General features: G+C 34.8%; 1 protein-coding gene across 1 annotated transcript in view; it reads right to left on the bottom strand.

The window, feature by feature from the left end:
- The window catches only part of LOC142343313 (mitofusin-1-like), a 122,229-nt gene that overhangs the window by 101,561 nt on the left and 6,423 nt on the right, over positions 1–14,245 (bottom strand). Inside the window, exon 2 of the mRNA XM_075395141.1 lies at positions 1,791–1,926. Within this exon, the coding sequence (XP_075251256.1) occupies positions 1,791–1,926 (136 nt within the window). The remainder of the gene's footprint in view (positions 1–1,790; positions 1,927–14,245) is intronic.

The following is a 14,245-nucleotide window of genomic DNA, read 5'->3' on the forward strand; positions in this document are numbered from 1 at the left end:
GACACTAATTTGAAATTCAATGGGACTGAGATGAGGACCTATGGCAGGAACTGTAGGTGCCGCCAGCCATGCGCCGGATTGAGGCAAACAGAGTGATTGCAGTCTTGCTTTCTCCAAGTTTGGCGACTGATTTATTAGATCACAAAATTTTTCATTATCTACAGCTTTTTGAATTTTCTTCTGTGTGTAGGAATTCCAGTTGAAAAGTTCAAGGCTTGTATAAAGTTCTGTAAAAACTCTACTATCTGAAGCGCGCTGATTTGTAATTTTCTGAACCAAGTCATCAGAAGCTAACACGGAGCCCCCATACGCGGCTCTGTATTGCTCTTGCGATTGTCGCACTCCGAGGCCAGAAATGTTTATTGGCAAGGCTGACTGCTTCCATGCATTGTCACAGGTGACAGTACCTATTATTGAATCGAAGACTTTTAAAACATCTCAGATCTCTTGTCGACGTGTTAGTGCATAGAGAGTAGACTAACTTTGGTGTCCTTAAGCAATAACGAAGTATGCCGAGGGCACAATGAGGGTCATCCAGATAACTCAAATTTTCCAGGAGCGACACAACCTTCTGAATACGTTTCGGCTAGCAAGAAGAAACAACCTCTGGTGATCCGACTGCGGCACCCAGTACTTCAAAACCATTGCCCGTATTTCTTGTAACTTCTCAGCCAACTGAGGGTAGATCTACAATTGACCAGAGTTCGCACTTGTCTTTCCTCAAATACAGACTCTTTTTTGGACCTTCATTGGAAGTTCGAGCGTAGTTCAGATTTGATCTTCGGAGCCTGCAACGAAACCATTGTCCAAATACCAGGTGTGCTGGGTAAGATTTGGAACCATGTCTCTTATTTTTTCTATAACAGGCCATAACGTCAACGAAAAGAGAAGTGGACCCAGGGGATCTCCTTGTTGAACAGTCGATTCACTTTGAAGACTGGCGTTATTATACAGTAGTGGAAGATGCTGAGAGTAGCAAAAATTTGTGAAGGCTGCAATACCTGGTATGAAATCGCAAGTGTCAACGCTTAACTGAATTAAAGGCATTTCGGAAATCAATCTGAAGCACTCTTCCTTAGAGTCAGCGTTGAGGATCTTTTCGTAAGTGATTTTCGCAGAGTGGATGATTGCTTCCGCACCTCCGCTGACTCCATCCCCTAGCTGAATGGAATCGAACAACTCAATTGCTTCTGGTTTTGCTTCTTTCACTAAACATTTAGCAATAAGGCCCCTCAGGATTTCACTAAGCGCTATTGGGCGTACTCCTCCTTTCTTTTTGGATAGAGCGGTGAGCGATGCGCTGCAGAGGGCTTTTGAAACAAATGAAGGGAATTTACCCCTGCTTCCAGTATTTACAAACCTTGTTATTGCTTTAAGAGCGGATTAAGAGTTGTCGGGAGCAGTACACTCTACTGCGTGCAACTACATATTTTTGCAAAGAATGAAACGGTATATGTAACTGATGTGAACAAAAAAAAGGAAAACAGAAAATATTCAACCCTCGTCTTTTGAAATAGTAAAAAATTCAAAACATTTCGCATATCGATTCAAATTTAGAAGAGCGTTCGAATTATAGCACTTTTATCTTTACGTAAAACATCAACTAACCGTCTTAACAACAGAAGTTCCCTGACGTAGTGCCAGCCCTCAAAAACCAAGAACGGAATAAGAACTTATTGTGTTATTGCAGCATACCATTTTATTGATTTCATGTAAATAACACGACAAAGTGGGAAAACAAAACATCCATGAAAAATGAAGTGGGATTATGCTGCATAAATGAAGCCTACCTTCCAAAGAAGACGACTTTCATCTGGTCACGCGAGATGACGTCATTGATGTAGTCGATCTGGCTGATAGCTGATTCCACTACTGGACCGCCACTCTCAAGCTCAACTTTCAACTCTGGGGAAGAACAGCTGAATTCTGAAGCAAAGAACGACAGCATAATTCTGTGCCCGAAAAAAATGATTTGAAACCAGGCAAGTTTTTCAATAAGTGCTATAGCCATCATTCAATATCTGATAACTTTTCAATGTAATTTTTCAACGGTGTTTTGTTTTACTTTCCTTTACTTTTTCTTACGAACCCCATTTATGTTCTCGCTGACTTTTCATTGTGGGGCAGACTTAAATGTTAATTCGCTACAGGCAGAGTTTTGATATTTTTTCTCGTTGTGATTCAAATTTTTAGCTAGACAAACAGGTAACAAAAAGTGCACAGAGATAGACATGTTTTCCACAAGAGCATTATTCGCGCACCGCAAATGAGGGAATTTTACTCGAGAGTCGAGAAACTTTTGTGGCGGCTGAAAATTGAGCCTAATGGTTTTATTACTTCTATAATATTTTCGTCACATTCATGAAAATAGTTGGTACAATTTTGTTGATTATGAGAGAGAGTTTTGCAGGAGCGAGTTCTCTGAATTCTTTCGAAAAGGTTTCTGGCAATATCGACAAAAAAAAATCAGCATGAATTTAATATCCTGTAAGAAACTGAAGAAACTGGCAGTACTCACGTAAGATGTTACGTTCTACAGTGACCTTAAGAAACCCACGCCTAGTTTATCCATTTAAATTAGAGGGTTCGAAATCTGTTTCGTTTGGTTACCAAGGCTTTCAGCCTTAAGGTCTTCCAGGTTTTCGACCTCAAAAATAAGTTTCAATTTTTTTTTCAGAATTCAAAATGTTGCAAGATTGTGAATCCCTGCCAATTTTTTTATTGCTTGAGTTGGAGAAACCCGTCCACAGAGTTGAGTTCTTTCGCTCAACCATTTTAGAACATCCGGTTACAAACCCTATTCATGCTTTCCCAATGATTTCTTACATCTTACAAATTCAAAAACCGCTCATCACTCGACGTAACTCTGCTTTACCTAGAAACAACCCAAGTTCAATCGCTCATCCGTGGATTCATCTGCGATAAAAAATAATAAGCTGTTACCTGTTGTCCATTAATTACTTCGATTTACAAAAACAAGAGAATAGGAGAAAGAAGACAGGAGCACCAGAGAGAGAAAAAATAAATCAATTTGATCCCTTTCAAGCCCATCACCGTGGAAGAGAAAAAATAAGACAGTTTTTTGAACAAACAAAATACGACAGAAAGAAAAATCATATTTGAAATAAACGATCAATATCCCAAAAACCGTCAATTAAAAATAAGAAATTACAGAGCAATATTAACAGTCTTTTTTGCAAGTTTGCTTCGCCAGTTGCATTCAAGTGACCTTCAGAAACCCACACCGAGTTTCTCGATTCAATTTAGGGTTTGAAATCTAATTTCATTTTGCTACCTGTTTTCATTTTGCTATTTTCAACCTCAGAAAAATGTTTTAATTTTTTTTCAGAATTCAAAACAATGCAAGATCTTAAATCACTATCAATTTTTTTGATTGCTTGGAGTTGGGGAACACGTCCACAGAGTATTGAGTTCTTTCATTTTGTTTTTTAGAACATCCGATTTAGAACGTTATTCATGTTTTCCAATGATTCACGTCTTACAAATTCAAATAACCACTCATCACTAGACGTAAGTCTGTTTTACCTGGGAGCCACCAAAAATCAAGTGCTCATCCGTGGATTCATCTGTAATAAAAACAATAAGTTGTAACCTGGTGTCCATTATTACTTCCATTTACAAAAACAAGAATAAGAAGAAAGCGGGCAGGAGCAACACAGAGAAAAATAGTAGATCAATTTGATCTGCTTTCAAGCCTATCACCGTGGAAGAGAAAAAAAGAAGACGGTTCTTTGAATAAACAAAATACGAGAGAAAGAAAAATCATATTTTCAATAACCGATCAAAACCCCAAAAACTGTCAGTAAAAATATAGAAATTACTGAGAGCAATATTAACAGTCTTTTTTGCAAGCTTGCTTCGCCAGTTTCATTCTAGAGTGACCTTCAGAAAATCACACCGAGTTTCTCCATTAACTTTAGAGGGTTTGAAATCTGTTTTCATTTTGTTACCTGTTTTCATTTTGCTATTTTCAACCTCAAAAATACGTTTAATTTTTTTTTCGGAATTCAAAACAATGGAAGATTTTGAACCATTGTCAATTTTTTTGATTGCTTAGAGTTGGGAAACACGTCGACAGAGTATCGAGGTCTGTCACTTATGTTTTTTAGAACATCCTTTTTAGAACTTTATTCATGTTTTCCCGATGATTCAGATCTTACAAATTCAAAAAGCACCCATCACTACACATAAGTCTGTTTTACTTGGGAACCACCAAAAATCAAATGCTAATCCGTGGATCATCTGTAAAAAACAATAAGTTGTAACCTGGTGTCCATTATTACTTCCATTTACAAAAACAAGAGAAAAGAAGAAAGCAGGCAGGAGCAACAGAGAGAAAAATAATAGATCAATTTGTGTCTGCTTTCAAGCCTATCACCGTGGAAAAGAAAAAAAGAAGACGGTTCATTGAAAAATCAAAATACGAGAGAAAGAAAAATCATATTTTCAATAACCGATCAAAACCCCAAAAACTCAGTAAAAATAAATAGAAATTACTGAGAGCAATATTAACAGTCTTTTTTGCAAGCTTGCTTCGCCAGTTTCATTCTAGAGTGACCTTCAGAAAATCACACCGAGTTTCTCCATTAACTTTAGAGGGTTTGAAATCTGTTTTCATTTTACCTGTTTTCATTTTGCTATTTTCAACCTCAAAAATACGTTTATTTTTTTCAGAATTCAAAACAATGAAAGATTTTGAATCACTGTTAATTTTTTTGATTGCTTACAGTTGGGGAAACACGTCCACAGAGTATCGAATTCGTTCATTTATGTTTTTAGAACACCCTATTTAGAAATTTATTCCTGTTTTCCCAATGATTCTCATCTTACAAATTCAAAAATCACTCATCACTAGACGTGAGTCTGTTTGCCTGGGAACCAGCAAAGTTCAAGTGCTCATCAGTGGATTCACCTGTAATAAAAATGATAATTTGTTACCTGGTGTCAATTATTTACTTTGATTTTCAAAAACAAGAGAAAAGGAGGAGGCAGGAGCACCATGCGAGAGAGAGAGAGAGAGAGAGAGAGAGAGAGTGAAATAATAGATCAATTTGATCCGTTTTCAAGCCAATCAACGTGGAAGAGAAAAAAAGAAGACGGTTCTTTGAATAAACAAAATACGAGAGAAAGAAAAATCATATTTTCAATAACCGATCAAAACCCCAAAAACTGTCAGTAAAAATATAGAAATTACTGAGAGCAATATTAACAGTCTTTTTTGCAAGCTTGCTTCGCCAGTTTCATTCTAGAGTGACCTTCAGAAAATCACACCGAGTTTCTCCATTAACTTTAGAGGGTTTGAAATCTGTTTTCATTTTGTTACCTGTTTTCATTTTGCTATTTTCAACCTCAAAAATACGTTTAATTTTTTTTTCGGAATTCAAAACAATGGAAGATTTTGAACCATTGTCAATTTTTTTGATTGCTTAGAGTTGGGAAACACGTCGACAGAGTATCGAGGTCTGTCACTTATGTTTTTTAGAACATCCTTTTTAGAACTTTATTCATGTTTTCCCGATGATTCAGATCTTACAAATTCAAAAAGCACCCATCACTACACATAAGTCTGTTTTACTTGGGAACCACCAAAAATCAAATGCTAATCCGTGGATCATCTGTAAAAAACAATAAGTTGTAACCTGGTGTCCATTATTACTTCCATTTACAAAAACAAGAGAAAAGAAGAAAGCAGGCAGGAGCAACAGAGAGAAAAATAATAGATCAATTTGTGTCTGCTTTCAAGCCTATCACCGTGGAAAAGAAAAAAAGAAGACGGTTCATTGAAAAATCAAAATACGAGAGAAAGAAAAATCATATTTTCAATAACCGATCAAAACCCCAAAAACTCAGTAAAAATAAATAGAAATTACTGAGAGCAATATTAACAGTCTTTTTTGCAAGCTTGCTTCGCCAGTTTCATTCTAGAGTGACCTTCAGAAAATCACACCGAGTTTCTCCATTAACTTTAGAGGGTTTGAAATCTGTTTTCATTTTACCTGTTTTCATTTTGCTATTTTCAACCTCAAAAATACGTTTATTTTTTTCAGAATTCAAAACAATGAAAGATTTTGAATCACTGTTAATTTTTTTGATTGCTTACAGTTGGGGAAACACGTCCACAGAGTATCGAATTCGTTCATTTATGTTTTTAGAACACCCTATTTAGAAATTTATTCCTGTTTTCCCAATGATTCTCATCTTACAAATTCAAAAATCACTCATCACTAGACGTGAGTCTGTTTGCCTGGGAACCAGCAAAGTTCAAGTGCTCATCAGTGGATTCACCTGTAATAAAAATGATAATTTGTTACCTGGTGTCAATTATTTACTTTGATTTTCAAAAACAAGAGAAAAGGAGGAGGCAGGAGCACCATGCGAGAGAGAGAGAGAGAGAGAGAGAGAGAGAGTGAAATAATAGATCAATTTGATCCGTTTTCAAGCCAATCAACGTGGAAGAGAAAAATAGAAGACGATTTTTTGAACAAACAAAATACGAGAGAAAAGTTATATTTGAAATAACCAATCAAAACCCCAAAAACTGTCAATTAAAATAAGTAGAAATTACTGAGAGCAATATTAACAGTCTTTTTTCCAAGCTTGCTTCGCCAGTTGCATTCTACAGTGACCTTCAGAAACTCACACCGAGTTTCTCCATTAACTTGAAATCTGTTTTCATTTTGTTACCTGTTTTCATTTTGCTATTTTCAACCTCAAAAATACGTTTAATTTTTTTTCGGAATTCAAAACAATGGAAGATTTTGAACCATTGTCAATTTTTTTGATTGCTTAGAGTTGGGAAACACGTCGACAGAGTATCGAGGTCTGTCACTTATGTTTTTTAGAACATCCTTTTTAGAACTTTATTCATGTTTTCCCGATGATTCACATCTTAAAAATTCAAAAAGCACCCATCACTACACATAAAACTGTTTTACTTGGGAACCACCAAAAATCAAATGCTAATCCGTGGATCATCTTTAAAAAACAATAAGTTGTAACCTGGTGTCCATTATTACTTCCATTTACAAAAACAAGAGAAAAGAACAAAGCAGGCAGGATCAACAGAGAGAAAAATAATAGATCAATTTGTGTCTGCTTTCAAGCCTATCACCGTGGAAGAGAAAAAGAAGACGGTTCTTTGAAAAATCAAAATACAAGAGAAAGAAAAATGATATTTTCAATAACCGATCAAAACCCCAAAAACTGTCAGTAAAAATAAATAGAAATCACTGAGAGCAATATTAACAGTCTTTTTTTCAAGCTTGCTTCGCCATTTTCATTCTATAGTGACCTTCAGAAAATCACACCGAGTTTCTCCATTAACATTAGAGGGTTTGAAATCCGTTTTCATTTTGTTACCTATTATTATTTTGCTATTTTCAACCTCAAAAATACGTTTAATTTTTTTTCAGAACTCAAAACAATGGAAGATTTTGAATCACTGTGAATTTTTTTGATTGCTTACAGTTGGGGAAACACGTCCACAGAGTATCGAATTCTTTCACTTATGTTTTTAGAACATCCTATTTAGAAATTTATTCCTGTTTTCCCAATGATTCACATCTTACAAATTCAAAAATCAATCATCACTAGACGTGAGTCTGTTTACCTGGGAACCAGCAAAGTTCAAGTGCTCATCAGTGGATTCACCTGTAATAAAAATAAAAATTTGTTACCTGGTGTCAATTATTTACTTTGATTTTCAAAAACAAGAGAAAAGGAGGCGGCAGGAGCACCATGCGAGAGAGAGAGAGAGAGAGAGAGAGAGAGAGAGAGAGAGAGTGAAATAATAGATCAATTTAATCCGTTTTCAAGCCAATCAACGTGGAAGAGAAAAATAGAACACGATTTTTTGAAATAACAAAATACGAGAGAAAAGTTATATTTGAAATAACCAATCAAAACCCCAAAAACTGTCAATTAAAATAAGTAGAAATTACTGAGAGCAATATCAACAGTCTTTTTTCCAAGCTTGCTTCGCCAGTTGCATTCTACAGTGACCTTCAGAAACTCACACCGAGTTTCTCCATTAACTTGAAATCTGTTTTCATTTTGTTACCGGTTTTCATTTTGCTATTTTCAACCTCAAAAATACGTTTAATTTTTTTTCGGAATTCAAAACAATGGAAGATTTTGAAACATTGTCAATTTTTTTGATTGCTTAGAGTTGGGAAACACGTCGACAGAGTATCGAGGTCTGTCACTTATGTTTTTTAGAACATCCTTTTTAGAACTTTATTCATGTTTTCCCGATGATTCATATCTTACAAATTCAAAAAGCACCCATCACTACACATAAAACTGTTTTACTTGGGAACCACCAAAAATCAAATGCTAATCCGTGGATCATCTGTAAAAAACAATAAGTTGTAACCTGGTGTCCATTATTACTTCCATTTACAAAAACAAGAGAAAAGAAGAAAGCAGGCAGGAGCAACAGAGAGAAAAATAATAGATCAATTTGTGTCTGCTTTCAAGCCTATCACCGTGGAAGAGAAAAAAAGAAGACGGTTCTTTGAAAAATCAAAATACAAGAGAAAGAAAAATCATATTTTCAATAACCGATCAAAACCCCAAAAACTGTCAGTAAAAATAAATAGAAATCACTGAGAGCAATATTAACAGTCTTTTTTTCAAGCTTGCTTCGCCATTTTCATTCTAGAGTGACCTTCAGAAAATCACACCGAGTTTCTCCATTAACATTAGAGGGTTTGAAATCTTTTCATTTTGTTACCTGTTTTCATTTTGCTATTTTCAAGCTCAAAAATACGTTTAATTTTTTTCGGAATTCAAAACAATGGAAGATTTTGAATCACTGTCAATTTTTTTGATTGCTTAGAGTTGGGAAACACGTCCACAGAGTATCGAGTTCTTTCACTAATGTTTTTTAGAACATCCTATTTAGAAATTTATTCATGTTTTCCCAATGATTCACATCTTACAAATTCAAAAATCACTCATCACTAGACGTGAGTCTGTTTACCTGGGAACCAGCAAAGTTCAAGTGCTCATCAGTGGATTCACCTGTAATAAAAATAATAATTTGTTACCTGGTGTCAATTATATACTTTGATTTACAAAAACAAGAGAAAAGGAGAAAGGAGGCAGGAGCACCGTGCGAGAGAGAGAGAGAGAGAGATAGAGGAAGAGAGATACACAGAGAGATAGAGAGAGTCAGAGAGTGAAATAATAGATCACTGTGATCCGTTTTCAAGCCAATCAACGTGGAAGAGAAAAATAGAAGACAATTTTTTCAACAAACAAAAAACGAGAGAAAAATTATATTTGAAATAAACAATCAAAACCCCAAAAACTGTCAATTGAAACCAATATTAACAGCTTTTTTTGCATGTTTGCTGCGCCAGTTGCATTCTACAGTGACCTTCAGAAACTCACACCGAGTTTCTCCATTTACTTTAGAGGGTTTCAAATCTGTTTTCATTTTGTTACCAGTTTTCATTTTGCTATTTTCAACCTCAAAAATACGTTTAATTTTTTTTCAGAACTCAAAACAATGGGAGATTTTGAAGCACTGTGAATTTTTTTGATTGCTTACAGTTGGGGAAACACGTCCACAGAGTATCGAGTTCTTCCACTTATGTTTTTTAGAACATCCGATTTAGAACGTTATTCATGTTTTCCAATGATTCACGTCTTACAAATTCAAATAAGCACTCATCACTAGACGTAAGTCTGTTTTACCTGGGAGCCACCAAAAATCAAGTGCTCATCCGTGGATTCATCTGTAATAAAAACAATAAGTTGTAACCTGGTGTCCATTATTACTTCCATTTACAAAAACAAGAATAAGAAGAAAGCGGGCAGGAGCAACACAGAGAAAAATAGTAGATCAATTTGATCTGCTTTCAAGCCTATCACCGTGGAAGAGAAAAAAAGAAGACGGTTCTTTGAATAAACAAAAAATCACTATCAATTTTTTTTTATTGCTTAAGAGTTGAGGAAACACGTCCACAGAGTATTGAGTTCTTTCACTTTTGTTTTTAGAACATCCGATTTAGAACGTTATTCATGTTTTCCAATGATTCACGTCTTACAAATTCAAATAACCACTCATCACTAGACGTAACTCTGTTTTACCTGCGAGTCACCAAAAATCAAGTGCTCATCCGTGGATCATCTGTGAAAAACAATAAGTTGTAACCTGGTGTCCATTATTACTTCCATTTACAAAAACAAGAGAAAAGAACAAAGCAGGCAGGATCAACAGAGAGAGAAATAATAGATCAATTTGGTCTGCTTTCAAGCCTATCACCGTGGAAGAGAAAAAAAAGAAGACGGTTCTTTGAATAAACAAAATACGAGAGAAAGAAAAATCATATTTTCAATAACCGATCAAAACACCAAAAACTGTCAGTTAAAATAAATAGAAATTACTGAGAGCAATATTTATAGTCTTTTTTGCAAGCTTGCTTCGCCAGTTTCATTCTAGAGTGACCTTCAGAAAATCACACCGAGTTTCTCCATTAACATTAGAGGGTTTGAAATCCGTTTTCATTTTGTTACCTATTTTTATTTTGCTATTTTCAACCTCAAAAATACGTTTAACTTTTTTTCAGAATTCAAAACAATTTAAGATTTTGAATCACTGTGAATTTTTTTGATTGCTTACAGTTGGGGAAACACGTCCACAGGGTATCGAATTCGTTCACTTATGTTTTTTAGAACACCCTATTTAGAAAATTATTCCTGTTTTCCCAATGATTCACATCTTACAAATTCAAAAATCACTCATCACTAGACGTGAGTCTGTTTACCAGGGAACCAGCAAAGTTCAAGTGCTCATCAGTGGATTCACCTGTAATAAAAATGATAATTTGTTACCTGGTGTCAATTATTTACTTTGATTTTCAAAACCAAGAGAAAAGGAGGAGGCAGGAGCACCATGCGAGAGAGAGAGAAAGAGAGAGAGAGAGAGAGTGAAATAATAGATCAATTTGATCCGTTTTCAAGGCAATCAACGTGGAAGAGAAAAATAGAAGACGATTTTTTGAACAAACAAAATACGAGAGAAAAGTTATATTTGAAATAACCAATCGAAACCCCAAAAACTGTCAATTAAAATAAGTAGAAATTACTGAGAGCAATATTAACAGTCTTTTTTCCAAGCTTGCTTCGCCAGTTGCATTCTACAGTGACCTTCAGAAACTCACACCGAGTTTCTCCATTAACTTGAAATCTGTTTTCATTTTGTTACCTGTTTTCATTTTGCTATTTTCAACCTCAAAAATACGTTTAACTTTTTTTCAGAATTCAAAACAATTTAAGATTTTGAATCACAGAATTTTTTTGATTGCTTACAGTTGGGGAAACACGTCCACAGAGTATCGAATTCTTTCACTTATGTTTTTAGAACATCCTATTTAGAAATTTATTCCTGTTTTCCCAATGATTCACATCTTACAAATTCAAAAATCAATCATCACTAGACGTGAGTCTGTTTACCTGGGAACCAGCAAAGTTCAAGTGCTCATCAGTGGATTCACCTGTAATAAAAATAAAAATTTGTTACCTGGTGTCAATTATTTACTTTGATTTTCAAAAACAAGAGAAAAGGAGGAGGCAGGAGCACCATGCGAGAGAGAGAGAGAGAGAGTGTGTGAAATAATAGATCAATTTGATCCGTTTTCAAGCCAATCAACGTGGAAGAGAAAAATAGAAGACGATTTTTTGAAATAACAAAATACGAGAGAAAAGTTATATTTGAAATAACCAATCAAAACCCCAAAAACTGTCAATTAAAATAAGTAGAAATTACTGAGAGCAATATTAACAGTCTTTTTTCCAAGCTTGCTTCGCCAGTTGCATTCTACAGTGACCTTCAGAAACTCACACCGAGTTTCTCCATTAACTTGAAATCTGTTTTCATTTTGTTACCGGTTTTCATTTTGCTATTTTCAACCTCAAAAATACGTTTAATTTTTTTCGGAATTCAAAACAATGGAAGATTTTGAACCATTGTCAATTTTTTTGATTGCTTAGAGTTGGGAAACACGTCGACAGAGTATCGAGGTCTGTCACTTATGTTTTTAGAACATCCTTTTTAGAACTTTATTCATGTTTTCCCGATGATTCAGATCTTACAAATTCAAAAAGCACCCATCACTACATATAAGTCTGTTTTACTTGGGAACCACCAAAAATCAAATGCTAATCCGTGGATCATCTGTAAAAAACAATAAGTTGTAACCTGGTGTCCATTATTACTTCCATTTACAAAAACAAGAGAAAAGAAGAAAGCAGGCAGGAGCAACAGAGAGAAAAATAATAGATCAATTTGTGTCTGCATTCAAGCCTATCACCGTGGAAGAGAAAAAAAGAAGACGGTTCTTTGAAAAAATCAAAATACGAGAGAAAGAAAAATCATATTTTCAATAACCGATCAAAACCCCAAAAACTGTCAGTAAAAATAAATAGAAATTACTGAGAGCAATATTAACAGTCTTTTTTGCAAGCTTGCTTCGCCATTTTCATTCTAGAGTGACCTTCACAAAATCACACCGAGTTTCTCCATTAACATTAGAGGGTTTGAAATCTGTTTTCAATTTGTTACCTGTTTTCATTTTGCTATTTTCAAGCTCAAAAATACGCTTAATTTTTTTTTCGGAATTCAAAACAATGGAAGATTTTGAACCATTGTCAATTTTTTTGATTGCTTAGAGTTGGGAAACACGTCGACAGAGTATCGAGGTCTGTCACTTATGTTTTTTAGAACATCCTTTTTAGAACTTTATTCATGTTTTCCCGATGATTCAGATCTTACAAATTCAAAAAGCACCCATCACTACACATAAGTCTGTTTTACTTGGGAACCACCAAAAATCAAATGCTAATCCGTGGATCATCTGTAAAAAACAATAAGTTGTAACCTGGTGTCCATTATTACTTCCATTTACAAAAACAAGAGAAAAGAAGAAAGCAGACAGGAGCAACAGAGAGAAAAATAATAGATCAATTTGTGTCTGCTTTCAAGCCTATCACCGTGGAAGAGAAAAAAAGAAGACGGTTCTTTGAAAAATCAAAATACGAGAGAAAGAAAAATCATATTTTCAATAACCGATCAAAACCCCAAAAACTGTCAGTAAAAATATATAGAAATTACTGAGAGCAATATTAACAGTCTTTTTTGCAAGCTTGCTTCGCCATTTTCATTCTAGAGTGACCTTCACAAAATCACACCGAGTTTCTCCATTAACATTAGAGGGTTTGAAATCTGTTTTCAATTTGTTACCTGTTTTCATTTTGCTATTTTCAAGCTCAAAAATACGTTTAATTTTTTTTCGGAATTCAAAACAATGGAAGATTTTGAATCACTGTCAATCTTTTTGATTGCTTAGAGTTGGGAAACACGTCCACAGAGTATCGAGTTCTTTCACTAATGTTTTTTAGAACATCCTATTTAGAAATTTATTCATGTTTTCCCAATGATTCACATCTTACAAATTCAAAAATCACTCATCACTAGACGTGAGTCTGCTTACCTGGGAACCAGCAAAGTTCAAGTGCTCATCAGTGGATTCACCTGTAATAAAAAAATAATTTGTTACCTGGTGTCAATTATTTACTTTGATTTACAAAAACAAGAGAAAAGGAGAAAGGAGGCAGGAGCACCGTGCGAGAGAGAGAGAGAGATAGATAGAGAGAGAGATAGAGAGAGAGAGAGAGAGTCAGAGAGTGAAATAATAGATCACTGTGATCCGTTTTCAAGCCAATCAACGTGGAAGAGAAAAATAGAAGACAATTTTTTCAACAAACAAAAACGAGAGAAAAATTATATTTGAAATAAACAATCAAAACCCCAAAAACTGTCAATTGAAACCAATATTAACAGCTTTTTTTGCATGTTTGCTGCGCCAGTTGCATTCTACAGTGACCTTCAGAAACTCACACCGAGTTTCTCCATTTACTTTAGAGGGTTTCAAATCTGTTTTCATTTTGTTACCAGTTTTCATTTTGCTATTTTCAACCTCAAAAGTACGTTTAATTTTTTTTCAGAACTCAAAACAATGGGAGATTTTGAAGCACTGTGAATTTTTTTGATTGCTTACAGTTGGGGAAACACGTCCACAGAGTATCGAGTTCTTTCACTAATGTTTTTTAGAACATCCTATTTAGAAATTTATTCATGTTTTCCCAATGATTCACATCTTACAAATTCAAAAATCACTCATCACTAGACGTGAGTCTGTTTACCTCGGAACCAGCA

The sequence above is a fragment of the Convolutriloba macropyga genome, chromosome 7, assembly GCF_964194025.1.
Source record: "Convolutriloba macropyga chromosome 7, txConMacr16.3, whole genome shotgun sequence".
In the NCBI taxonomy this organism is placed as follows: Eukaryota; Metazoa; Xenacoelomorpha; order Acoela; family Convolutidae; genus Convolutriloba; species Convolutriloba macropyga.